General features: G+C 56.1%; 1 protein-coding gene across 4 annotated transcripts in view; it reads left to right on the top strand.

Annotated features, from left to right (window-relative positions):
* Positions 1 to 2,261: 2,261 nt before the first annotated feature.
* VPS8 (VPS8 subunit of CORVET complex) overlaps positions 2,262 to 12,606 on the top strand; it is a 78,443-nt gene continuing 68,098 nt past the window's right edge. For 2 of the 4 annotated variants that reach the window (XM_068165785.1, XM_068165786.1), the window contains exons 1-5: positions 2,262 to 2,471; positions 6,442 to 6,510; positions 9,193 to 9,323; positions 10,812 to 10,905; positions 12,492 to 12,524. In XM_068165785.1, coding sequence (XP_068021886.1) covers positions 2,343 to 2,471; positions 6,442 to 6,510; positions 9,193 to 9,323; positions 10,812 to 10,905; positions 12,492 to 12,524 — 456 coding nt within the window. In that variant the 5' untranslated portion in view covers positions 2,262 to 2,342. Of the gene's footprint in view, positions 2,472 to 3,321; positions 3,376 to 6,441; positions 6,511 to 9,192; positions 9,324 to 10,811; positions 10,906 to 12,491; positions 12,525 to 12,606 lie in introns of those variants that run through there. The other 2 variants (XM_068165784.1, XM_068165787.1) reach the window with 2 other exon arrangements.

Raw genomic sequence — 12,606 nt, 5'->3', positions numbered from 1 at the left:
CCATAGGCCTCTATAGAGCCTTCCAAGGTCTATATAGTGGCTCCCATGGTTTTGATAGCGTCTCCATAGGCCTCTAGAGAGGCTCCCATGGGCTCTACAGAGGCACAATAGGCTTCTGTATAGGCTCCATAGGCCTCTATAGAGGCTCCAATGGTCTATACAGAGGTTCCTCAGGCTTCCATAGAGACTCCCAAGGGCTCTGCAATGTCTCCATAGACCACTACAGAGGCAACCACGGTCTATACAGAGGCTCCATCAGCCTCTATAGTGGCTACCTTGGTCTACATAGAGGCTCCAACAGCCAATACTGAGGCTCCACAGACCTCTGCAGCGGCTCCCATGGCCAATACTGAGGCCCCACAGACCTCTGCAGCGGCTCCCATGGCCAATACTGAGGCCCCACAGACCTCTACAGCGGCTCCAACAGCCAATACTGAGGCTCCACAGACCTCTACAGCGGCTCCAACAGCCAATACTGAGGCTCCACAGACCTCTACAGTGGCTCCAACAGCCAATACTGAGGCTCCACAGACCTCTACAGCGGCTCCAAGGGCCAATACTGAGGCTCCACAGACCTCTACAGTGGCTCCAACAGCCAATACTGAGGCTCCACAGACCTCTACAGCGGCTCCAATGGCCAATACTGAGGCTCCACAGACCTCTACAGTGGCTTCCACGGTCAATATAGAGGTTCCATAGGCCTCCATAGAGGCTCCCACGGGCTCTTCAGAGGCACTCCTTGGACAAGGGGAGAATGGCTGAAGCTGGTCAAGGTGCCTGTCCCTGCACACAGCCAGGCCAGGTATTTGGCACAGGAAGGGTTTGTACTGGCTGGCACAGAGGGCAAGTACTGGCAGTGAGGCACAGAGGCACCTGCTGCACTGCTGCCCAGACATCTGTTTACCAATATTCAACCATGTTTGCATTCCTTCACCAGCATACATGGTCAGGGCTCAGTTACACGTGAGAAATTCCATCAAGGGGCTGGCATCAAATCAAGAAGGAACAGATTAAAGCCTTTAAACACTGATCACCTGCTGAGGATTCATTATGGAGTCAGCCACAGAGCAACATGCATGGGAGGATGAGCTGATGCCACCCTGCATCCAGCTGCAGCACCAGAGGGGGCTACATGGTGCCCACAGCCTTGTGGCACCTTGCAGCACTGAGGGAAAGGCTCAGCACCACAGCCTGTGATGGAGCTGCCACGTGGCTTGGCTCGCAGCAAACTGGCACCACGAGCCACCACACCATGCACCACCACACCATGCCTGCAAGCTTGCTCTCATCTCACTGCCAGCATGGCAGGTGAGGGCCAGAGCTTGGCTGGCTCCAGTGCTCTGCTGCCCTCAAAGTAATCAAGCTCCTCCTCATGTTTAGATGGAACTTTATGTTCAGGTTCATGCTTATTACCTCTTGTCATGCCACTGGAGACCAGTGAGAAGAGTCTGGCCCCAGCTCCCTGACACACACCCCTTAGATATTTGTCAGCATAAATGAGATCCTCTTGTCTCCTCCAGGCTAAGCACCCCCAGCTCTCAGCCTCTCCTCAGATCAGAGCTGCTCCAGGCCCCTCAGCAGCTCAGTGGCTCTGTGCTGGACTCTCTCCAGCAGCTCTTTGTCCTTCCTGAGCTGGGGAGCCCAGAGCTGGGCACAGGACTCCATGAATCCCAGAGTGTATAGACAGTCCATGAAGAGCAAAACTCAGATGGACTTGGAGTGGGTCTGCTGGGTTGGTCAGCTCTAAGGAACTGGCTCAGTCCTGACATTTGCTCTGGCAGCGTCTGCCTTGTCTAACATCAGCCACTTACCCCCATAGACTTTAGTTTCTCACCCAGTTCCTAACCCACAAGGACACTTTTCCTTGGCTGTGCTGAGACATGGCTGCAGACGGGCTCTGTGCCTGGGCCCCAAACCGCTGGGAATTGCAGCAACCCCCCAGATCCTGAGTCCCACAACGCTGGCGATTGCGGCAGAACCACTTGGCTTCAGCTAAGGCACCACGGGCCTGGAAGGGGTGAAGTGTGTTGATCCCTCGTTCCTTTCCGTATTAGTGATGTTTTTGCTTCCCTCGGCGGCTAACGCATCTCTGGGGCACTGGTGCCATGTTTCCCAGCCGTGCCGCACCTCCCATGACGCGGCGCCGTCAGCCCGCCCCTGCCTTGCCCTGCCCTGCCCTGCCCGCGGGGCGGCCCCTTGACGCCGGGCAGCAACGCGCTCGCCCTGGCGCTGCGCATGCGCAGGCAGGGTCGTGGGGCGTAGCCGGGCTCCGGTTCGAGTCCCGGCGCTGCCGGCCTACTGCGCTCGCCGCCGCTGTCCCCGCGTCTCGCCGCAGCCCGGCGATGGAGGCGGCACCGGAGCCAGGTGTCTGCCCCGCGGGAGCGGAGGCCGAAGCGTGCTCTGAGCTGCCTGCGCACCGGGCATTGAGCGTGGCGGAGCTGGATCGCGAGCTGGACTCCCGCAGCGAGCTGGTGCGTCCCGGCCGCGGCTCTCCCCGGCTCCCCCCCGGGTGAAGCGGCACAGGGGCCGCGGCTCTCCCCGGCTCCCCCCCGGGTGAAGCGGCACAGGGGCCGCGGCTCCCCCCGGCTCCTCCCCGGGTGAAGCGGCACAGGGGCCGCGGCTCTCCCCGGCTCCTCCCCGGGGGAAGCGGCACAGGGGCCGCGGCTCTCCCCGGCTCCTCCCCAGTGAAGCGGCACAGGGGCCGCGGCTCTCCCCGGCTCCCCCCCGGGGGAAGCGGCACGGGGGCCGCGGCTCTCCCCGGCTCCCCCCCGGGTGAAGCGGCACAGGGGCCGCGGCTCTCCCCGGCTCCCCCCCGGGGGAAGCGGCACAAGGGCCGCGGTGCTGCCCGCGGCGGCCGTGCAGGAGGGTCTGGGGCGGAAGCGGGGGCGGCCGGCGGGTTTCGGTGCGTGGGAGCAGAGGGCGAGGAGCTGCGGCTGCAGCGGCAGCGGTTCGGCGGTGAGCCGAGCCCCAGTGCGGGCACTGGCCTGGGGAAGTCCAGCCCGGGCAAGTGTAGGGTTCTGCAGCGGGGGGAGAACAGCCTCCTGCACCAGGACAGGGCGGGGTTGACCTGCTGGAGAGCAGCTCTAGGGAAAAGGACCTGGGAGTGCAGGTAGACAAGTGCACTGTGAGCCAGCAAGGTGCCCTGTTGGCTGAGAAGGCAGATAGCATCCTGAGGCTGCAGAGAGTGTGCTCAGCAGATCGAAGGAGGTTCTCTGCCTCCACGATGCGCTGGTGAGACTTTATCTGGAGTGCTGTGTCCAGTTCTGGGCTCCCCAGTTCAAGAAGGACTGAGAAGTACTGAGAAGTACTGGAGGGAGTCTAGGGGAGAGTCATAAGATGCTGAGAGCATTGGAACATCTCTCATCTGAGGACAGGGTGAGAGAACTGGGGCTGTTTAGCCTGAAGAGGAGACTGAGAGGGGATCTCATAGAATCATAGATCTGTTTCAGTTGGGAAAGACCTCTAAGATCTTTGAGTCCAACCAGCAACCCAACCCCACCATGGCCATCAAACCCTGTCCCCAAGTGCCATGGCTGCAGGTTCTTGAACACCTCCAGGGATGGAGACTCCACCACCTCCCTGGGCAGCCTGTGCCAGTCCCTGACGACTCTTGCAGCAAAGACATTCTTCCTCCTCTCCAGCCTAACTCTCCCCTGGCATGATTTCAGACCATTTCTTCTTCCATCACCTGAGAGTAGGGAGCAGAGCCCAACCCCTACCTGGGTGCAGCCTCCTCTCAGGGAGCTGCAGAGAGCAATGAGGTCTTCTCCAGGCTGAACAACCCCAGGGCCCTCAGCTGCTCCTCCCCAGCCTTCTTCTCCAGACCCTTCCCCCGCTCTGTTGCCCTTCTCTGGACCCTCTCTAGGCCTTCAGTGTTCTTGGACTCAGGGCTCCAAGTGCAGCTTTCAAGGTGTGGCAGTGCCGAATGCAGGAGCACAATCATAGAATCAATAAGGTTGGAAAAGACCTCAGAGATCATCAAGTCCAAGCTGTCACCCAACACCTCCTGACAACTAAACCATGGCTCCAAGTGCCACATCCAATCCCCTCTTGAACGCCTCCAGGGATGGGGACTCCACCACCTCCCTGGGCAGCTCAATCCAGTGGCCAACTCCCCTTTCTGGGAAGAACTTTCTCCTCACCTCCAGCCTGAACCTCCCCTGGCACAGCCTGAGACTGTGTCCTCTTGTTCTGGTGCTGGCTGCCTGGGAGAAGAGACCAACCCCCACCTGGCTACAACCTCCCTTCAGGGAGTTGCAGAGAGCAAGAAGGTCTCCCCTGAGCCTCCTCTTCTCCAGGCTAAGCAATCCCAGCTCCCTCAGCCTCTCCTCACAGGGCTGTGCTCCAGACCCCTCCCCAGCTTTGTTGCCCTTCTCTGGGCACCTTCCAGCAAGTCAACCTCCTTCCTAACCTGAGGAGCCCAGAACTGGACACAGGACTCAAGGTGTGGCCTAACCAGTGCAGTGTACAGGGGCAGAATGACCTCCCTGCTCCTGCTGGCCACACTCTTCCTGATGCAGGCCAGGATGCCCTTGGCCTTCTTGGCTGATGTTAGGGTTCTTTCCTTCTTGTTTATATGGAGTTCTCTGGGACTCATCTAAAAGCTGGAGGAGGACAGAGTGTGCTCTTCAGACAGCTCTTATCTTTTCCCCATAGCTCTCCAGCTGCAGGCAGGAGCTGTGTGGTAGCAGCCTACACACATGAGCCACCTGGCCTCAGCCCCTCACTGTGCCCTGGAGTCTACCTCCTGCCCAAGTCTGGGTTCCTGAAGGTCTGACATTCTGTGTTGGCTGCTGGGGGAAACACAAGCAGCACTGATAACTTCTCAGAAAGCTTTACACAAAGCCTGGTATGGACAGCTTCTAATTCTGGAAGGAAATTTGGCTATGTGGACAATCACAGAACTGTAGGGGTTGCAAGGGACCTCTGGAGATCATCAAGTCCTAGCCCCCCGCTCCTGCTGCTCGCACTGTTGTAGCTCAATAGCTGAAGGGTGAGAGTCAGGAGAATGGAGCCTGACTCTTCTCAGTGGTGTCCAGTGACAGGACAAGGGAACTTCTTTCCTCTGTGGGTGGCAGGGCACTGGCCTAGGCTGCACCGGCTATGGAATCTCCATCTCTGGTGGCATTCCAAACCTGCCTGGACACATTCCTGTGTGATTGGCTCTGGGTCATCCTGCTCTGGCAGGAGGGTTGGACTGGGTGCTCTTCAGAGGTGCTTTCCAAGCCCTGGAATTGTTGTGCTCTGTGCCTGATCTTCCCCATGCAGCAGGACCCATTCATGCTGGCGTCTGCCTGCACCAGGCAGGCTGTGGGATGCTGGGAGTCATTGTGTGAAAGTACAGACAAAGGTGTTGGAAGTTTCAGGTCTGGGCACAGGTCAGAGAACAGATTTCTATTTTTGGTCTGTTCCTGATCCTAAATACTTCCTGTTCTGCCTTGCACTGCTGGCTTTCAGAGAACACGTTGATAGGAGAGCTGAGGGAGGGGAGTGGGAGAAAGGGAGACAGCGTTTCCTCCAGCAGCCTCATGCAGACAATTCCCTTTGCACAGCTGCAGCTTCTCTATACCTGCAAGGCCATAGGGGGTGTTCTGGGGACAGGAGGTCACCTGCTGACTTACACAGAACAGGATCATGTAGTTAATTTGGCCAGAGGGCAGCTGTGGGATCGTCGAGTCCAACCATTCTCTAGCTCTGCCAAGGGCTGGTGCTGGACCATGTCCCTCAGCACCACAGCTCTGCATCTTTCAATCACCTCCGGCCCAAAGAAAGCTGATTTCTCCATGTCTTGTATGCTGTGGCTTTTGGGGTCTGGAGGCCAGCAGAAGAGTTTATCTAAAGCACATAAATAATCAGAAAGCCAAGTCTCATTGAACAGCAGTGGCACTGACTCTCCTGAGTGTCTTTTGAATTGGACAGGGGCTTGCCCTGGTGGGGTCAGAAAAGGCCGAGGAGGATGATGGGGGGGACTGGAGCATCTCTCCTGTGGGGAAGGCCTGAGGAGGGATCTCATCAAACACTGCGAGGATGGGGCCAGTCATTTTTCAGCAGTGGCAGGACAAGGGGTGTTGGGCACAAACTTAAATGAGAGAAGTTCCATCTAAACATGAGGAGCAACTTCTTTAATTTAAGGGTGCACGAGCCCTGGGGCAGGCTGCCCAGAGAGGTTGTGGAGTCTCCATCTCTGGAGGCTTTCAGGGCCTGCCTGGGCGTGTTCCTGTGTGCCCTGCCCTGGGTGACCCTGCTCTGGCAAGGGAGTGATCTCCAGAGGTCCTTTGCAACCCCTGCCAGTCTGTGACTGTAGTACAGCGGTGCCTTTGGTGGCAGGGGGATGGTGTGAGGAGTGCATGCGTGGCTGCTTTTGTTGGCTTGTTTGGTTGGAAAGAAGAGTGGCAGGTGGAGCAGGCAACCTAACCTCAGTCTGTGGTTTCTGATGTACAGATTGATGACAAAGAATTCGACATTCCTCAAGTTGACACCCCTCCAACACTGGAGAGCATCTTAAATGAGGTGAGTGGCTCGTCAGATGTGCAGCCAGCTGCGGCGCAGGGAGGAGCTGAGGCGAGGCAGCACGGCCGGCCTCATGGCCTCCTTTGTGTGCTTCTTCAGAGCTATATCACAGTATCACTAAGGTTGGAAATGACCTCGAGGATCATCGAGTCCAACCTATCAACACAGACCCCATGACTAGACCATGGCACCAAGTGCCACATCCAGTCCCCTCCTGAACACCTCCAGGGATGGGGACTCCACCACCTCCCTGGGCAGCACATTCCAATGACGAATGACTCGCTCAGTGAAGAACTTTCTCCTCACCTCCAGTCTAAACCTCCCCTGGCACAGCTTGAGACTGTGTCCTCTTGTTCTGGTGCTGCTTGCCTGGGAGAAGAGACCAACCCCTTCTTGGCTACAACCACCTTTCAGGTAGTTGTAGAGGGCAATGAGGTCACCCCTGAGCCTCCTCTTCTCCAGGCTAAACAATCCCAGCTCCCTCAGCCTCTCCTCACAGGGCTGTGCTCAAGGCCTCTCCCCAGTCTTGTTGCCCTTCTCTGGACACCTTCAAGTCTCTCAATGTGCTTCCTAAACTGAGGGGTCCACAACTGGACACAGGACTCAAGGTGTGGCCTAACCAATGCAGAGTACAGGGGCAGAATGACCTCCCTGCTCCTGCTGGCCACACTCTTCCTGATGCAGGCCAGGATGCCCTTGGCCTTCTTGGCCCCCTGGGCACACTGCAGGCTCATTCAGGTGGATGTTGATCAGTACCCCCAGGTCCCTCTCTGTTTGGCAGCTCTCAGCCACTCTGACCCCAGCCTTTAGCTTTGCATGGGATTGCCGTAGCCAAAGTGCAGCACCCAGCACTTGGACTTGTTGAATGCCATCCTGTTGGCCTCTGCCCATCTGTCCAGTCGGTCGAGGTCCTTCTGCAGAGCCTTTCTGTCCTCTAACTGACCAACATCTGCTCCCAGCTTGCTGTCAGCTGCAAATGTGCTGATGCCTGACTCAATCCCCTTCTCCAGATCATCAGTGAAGATGTTAAAGAGGATGGGGCCAAATCTCGTGTGACTTCTTCATTTCCTGGCAGTGGTAGCTGTGCACAGGGCACAGCTGGGCAGTGTGAGAGCTGGAGATTTTTCAGTCAAAATAGCCACATCTGAAACCAAAGGGGTTTGCACCGACGTGCAGCGCCTTCGCCTGTGGCTGTGGGGAGTCACCTGGTCACTGTGGAGTCCCTGAAAGGCCAGGGTCATCAAACAGCTTGGGTTTAGCTACAATTAAATGGATGTAAAGAATGCTGCCCTGCTCTGAGGAGCCCTCACCTGCAGTGCTGCATCTTCCGATGGGACAGAAAGGACCTGGAGCTGGAGCTGATAGAGAGGGTCCAGAAGAGGTCACAAAGATGGTCTCTTCCAATCTGTTCTATTCTGTTCTATTCTATTATTCCATCCCATCCCATCCCATTCCATTCCATTCCGGGATGGAGCCTCAGCCACCTCCCTGGGCAGCCTCTGCCAGTGCCTCCCCAGCCTCACTGTGGAGAACTTCCTCCTGATGTCCTACCTAACTCTGTCCTGCTCCAGTTTCACACCACTGCCTCTCATCCTATCCCTTCTGAACAGTCCCTCCCCAGCCTTCCCGGAGGTCCCCTTCAGATACTGGAAGGCAGCTCTGAGGTCTGCCTGCAGCCTTCTCCACTCCAAGCTGAACAGCCCCAACTAAGGAGGAGTTCAGGAGGAGACTTGATGGGGTGCTTGGTGCCATGGGTTAGTTGTTTAGGTGGGTTGGATTGGTGGATGGGTTGGACATGATGATCTTGAAGGTCTCTTCCAACCTGGTCTGGTCCATTCCCATTCCATTCCCATTCCATCCCATCCCATTCTATTCTACTCTTACAGGAGGATGACTCAAAACAAGTCAGAGCTGTACTACTGTTTTTTTGCCTGGAGAGAACTTTATCTTGTTTGGGAGGTTAGTGTGCAGATCTGGCACCAGTGAGCACAGGGCTAGCACAGTGCATCTTCTGCTGTACAATTCTAACTATTGCTTTTAAAGTATTGTACAGAGCTGGAGTTTGAGCAATTTCATTTTAGTGAGCACATAATGCTTAGGGTTGACTTTTTTTTGCCATAATGTCAACTGATTTCGTCTGAGCCTCCAGTTCAGTAGCTACTGGAAGTACAAATTCTCTCCAGCCCTTTGAAATTTGAATGAGCTGATATCTATGGATTTCAAATCTTTGTTTCAAGGAAAGATGTTTTTTTCAAGCAATGCTGTTTCTCCAGCCTACAAGTAAAAGGTGGCATCAGATGTCCAGCAAAGGACTTGGTGTCTTGAGTATTATGTCCTCATGTCATGGCAAGAGTGGTCATTTGTCATGGCAAGAGTGGTCAGGCACTGGAATGTGCTGCCCAGGGAGGTGATTGAGTAACCAGCCCTGGATGTGTTTAAAGGTGGTTTGGCTGTGGTGCTTGGGGCTATGGTTTAGGGATGACCCTTGCAGAGTAGGGTTCTGGGTTGGATTTGGTGATCCTGAGGGTCTTTTCCAACCTGAATGTTTCTGTGATTCTGTGGTTTCCACATGTGAGACTTGCCTTGTCCTCTCCTTCTTCACTCTGCTGTCTGATTGATGCTGCTGTGGTAGCGTTGCATGTCTTGAAGTTCCAGTAAGCTCTCGTGGTTCTCTCCCTTCAGACTGATGATGAAGAGGAGTCTTTCATTTTGGAGGATCCCTTCCTGCTGAGTGTGGATAACACAGACACACACTCCTATGACACATCCTCTGTGGCCAGCTCTGACAGCGGGGACCGGACGCACCTGAAGAGGTACTGCAGGGCTGCTTCCAGCCAATCCTCCATCCTCAGGGTTAGACATCCTTGCCTGAAGGCTCTCAGGACGGTGGCTCCCAAAATGATAGATTCATGGTTGCCTCAAAACAAATCATCTGAAAGTGGTCATGGCTGTGTGTCACAGCCAGCACACTCACTGACCTGCCTGACCAACCTGATCTCCTTCTACGAGCAGGTGACCCGCCTGGTGGATGTGGGGCAGGCTGTGGATGTAGTCTACCTGGACCTCAGCAAGACCTTTGACACCATCCCCCATAGCAAACTCCTGGCCAAGCTGTCAGCCCCTGGCTTGGACAGCAGCACTCTGAGCTGGGTTAGGAACTGGCTGGAGGCTGAGCCCAGAGAGTGGTGGTGAATGGTGCCACAGCCAGCTGGCGGCCAGTCAGTAGTGGAGTCCCCCAGGGATCAGTGCTGGGCCCCATCCTCTTTAACATCTTTATTGATGATCTGGAGGAGGGCATTGAGTCCATCATCAGTAAATTTGCAGATGACACCCAGCTGGGGGCAGGAGTTGATCTGCTGGAGGGCAGAGAGGCTCTGCAGAGGGACCTCAACAGGCTGCACAGATGGGCAGAGTCCAAGGGCAGGAGATTGAACACATCCAAGTGCCAGGTTCTGCACATTGGCCACAGCAACCCCAGGCAGAGCTACAGGCTGGGGTCAGAGCGGCTGAGAGCAGCCAGGCAGAGAGGGACCTGGGGGTGCTGGTTGATGGTAGGCTGAACATGAGCCTGCCGTGTGCCCAGGCGGCCAGGAGGGCCAAGGGCATCCTGGCCTGCATTAAGAACAGTGTGGCCAGCAGGAGCAGGGAGGTCATTCTGCCCCTGTACACTGCACTGGTTAGGCCACACCTTGAGTCCTGTGTCCACTTCTGGGCCCATCAGGTTAGGAAGGAGGTTGACTTGCTGGAAGGTGTCCAGAGAAGGGCAACAAAGCTGGGAAGGAGCTTGAAACACAAGCCCTATGAGGAGAGGCTGAGGGAGCTGGGGCTGCTTAGCCTGCAGAAGAGGAGGCTCAGGGGAGACCTTATTGCTCTCTCCAACTCCCTGAAGGGAGGTTGTAGACAAGCAGAGGTTGGTCTCTTCTCCCAGGCAGCCAGCACCAGAACAAGAGGACACAGTCTCAGGCTGTGCCAGGGGAGGTTTAGGCTGGAGGTCAGGAGGAAGTTCTACACAGAGAGAGTGATTGCCCATTGGGATGGGCTGCCCAGGGAGGTGGTGGAGTCCCCATCACTGGAGATGTTCAGGAGGAGACTTGATGGGGTGCTCGGTCACAGCGCCCCCTGGGATGTGAGCAGGCCTAGGCCGTTTGTGTGGCAGCTGGGGGCACCCAGGCTGTGTGCTCTAAGAATGGAAACTGCTCAAGTTCTGAGTGCACTCAGGACTCACCTTCTGGGTTAGCTGTGGGCAAAGTTCCAGACCCTGGCTCTGCTGTGCTGCAGTGGTTTGTTGTGTGTGTCCTTAGGAAGAAGAAGCTGCCAGACTCGCTCTCCCTGCACGGGTCAGTCACCAGGCTGTCGCTTCTCAAGGGGATCTCTGCCCAGATCGTGTCTGCAGCAGTGAGTGCCTCTCTCCTGTGCACTGTGAGAAAGCTGAACCTCCTCTGGTCTGCAGCTCTCTCTGTGTGGCATCTTCTCCCTCCCTCTGCCACTAGCTCTGCTAGGGAAATGGACCTGGGAGTGCTGATGGAGAGCAGACTGCCCATGAGCCAGCATTGTGCCCTCATGGCCCAGGAGGCCAAGGGCATCCTGGGGTACCTCAAGAAGAGTGTGGCCAGCAGGCCAAAGGAGATTCTTCTCCCTCTCTACTCTGCCCTGCTGAGGCCTCACCTAGGGTACTGTGTCCACCTCTGGGCTGCCTGAAGACGGGGAACTGCCTGAGATGGTATAGCAAAGGGCTGTGGAGATGCTGGAGGGACTGGAACTTCTCTCTTATGGAGAAAGGCTGAGAGAATTGGAGCTGTTTAGTCTAGAGAAGAGAAGGCTGAGGGGGGATCTTATCACTGCTTACAAATGCTTCAAGGGTGGGTGTCAGGAATGCCTCAGTGTCAGTGTGCTGCTGCTGGCTGCTCCTGGTGTTGATGGTGGGTAACCCACCTGAAGAGGAGGAGGAAGGGGTTTGCCATCAGTGTGCTGTGTATGCAGAAGCACAGAATTGTCTGGATTGGAAAAGCCTTCTGAGATCATGAGTCCAGCTGTCAGCTCACTAACCATGGCCACAAGAGCCCTGGCCACAGCTTCTTGAGCACCTCCAGGCATGGGGACTCCACCACCTCCTTGGGCAGCCTGTGCCAGTCCCTGACCACTCTGGCACCAAAGACATTCTTCCTCCTCTCCAACCTAACCCTCCCCTGGCACAGTTTCAGGCCATTGCCTCTCCTTCCATCACCTGAGACTGGGGAGCAGAGCCCAACCCCCACCTGGCTGCAGCCTCCTCTCAGGGAGCTGCAGAGAGCAATGAGGTCTCCCTCAGCCTCATCTCCTCCAGGCTGAACACCCCCAGCTCCCTCAGCTGCTCCTCCCCAGCCCTCTTCTCCAGACCCTTCCCCAGGTTGGTTGCCCTTCTCTGGACCTGCTCCAGCTCCTCAGTGCCCTTCTTGGAGTGAGAGCCCCAAAACTGAACCCAGTGTTTGAGGTGTGGCCTCATCAGGGCTGTGTACAAGGGACAATCTCTTCCCCACTCCAGCTGGACACACTGGTTTTGTTCAAGGCCAGGATGCTGGTGGCCTTCTTGGCCACACTGGCCACACTGCTGGCTCATCTTTGGCTGGCTGGTTACCAGCACCCCCAGGTCTTTCTCTGCTGGGCACTTTCTGTCCACTCTGCTCCACTCTGGAGCATTGCCTGGGGTTCTTGTGACCCAAACCAGAATACTGCAGACTCTTGAGATGAGGCCATCTTGTGAAGAACCCAGTAACTTCCATATGGAATTGCAGGATATTCTGCTGCTTCTTCACTGCTCTGCCCTTTCTCATCCCTTTAGGGTATGTGGAGCCAGTAACTGCTCTCTCCCTCAGCACTCTCCTCCCTGGTGGGTCTGTTAATGTACAACTTGTGTTGATCTCCCTGCATGCTGTGTTTCTGTTAGACATATGCACAGGGCTGGGAGTTCTATCTCTTACTCATGGCTTGTCCTCTTGTTCTAGGACAAAGTGGATGCTGGCTTGCCCACTGCCATTGTAAGTACCCTAAGAGTTTCCAGTGTTGGGAGGTTGGCTTGCATACACTTTCCTTACAGCAGTAGCTGAAGACTGAGAGCAG

Source organism: Melanerpes formicivorus, unplaced genomic scaffold, assembly GCF_026170545.1.
Source record: "Melanerpes formicivorus ecotype bairdi unplaced genomic scaffold, bMelFor1.0.p_v2 SCAF_93, whole genome shotgun sequence".
NCBI classification, from domain to species: Eukaryota; Metazoa; Chordata; class Aves; order Piciformes; family Picidae; genus Melanerpes; species Melanerpes formicivorus.
The sequence above is the reverse complement of the archived record's forward strand: the minus strand, read 5'-3'. Positions and strand labels throughout refer to the sequence as shown.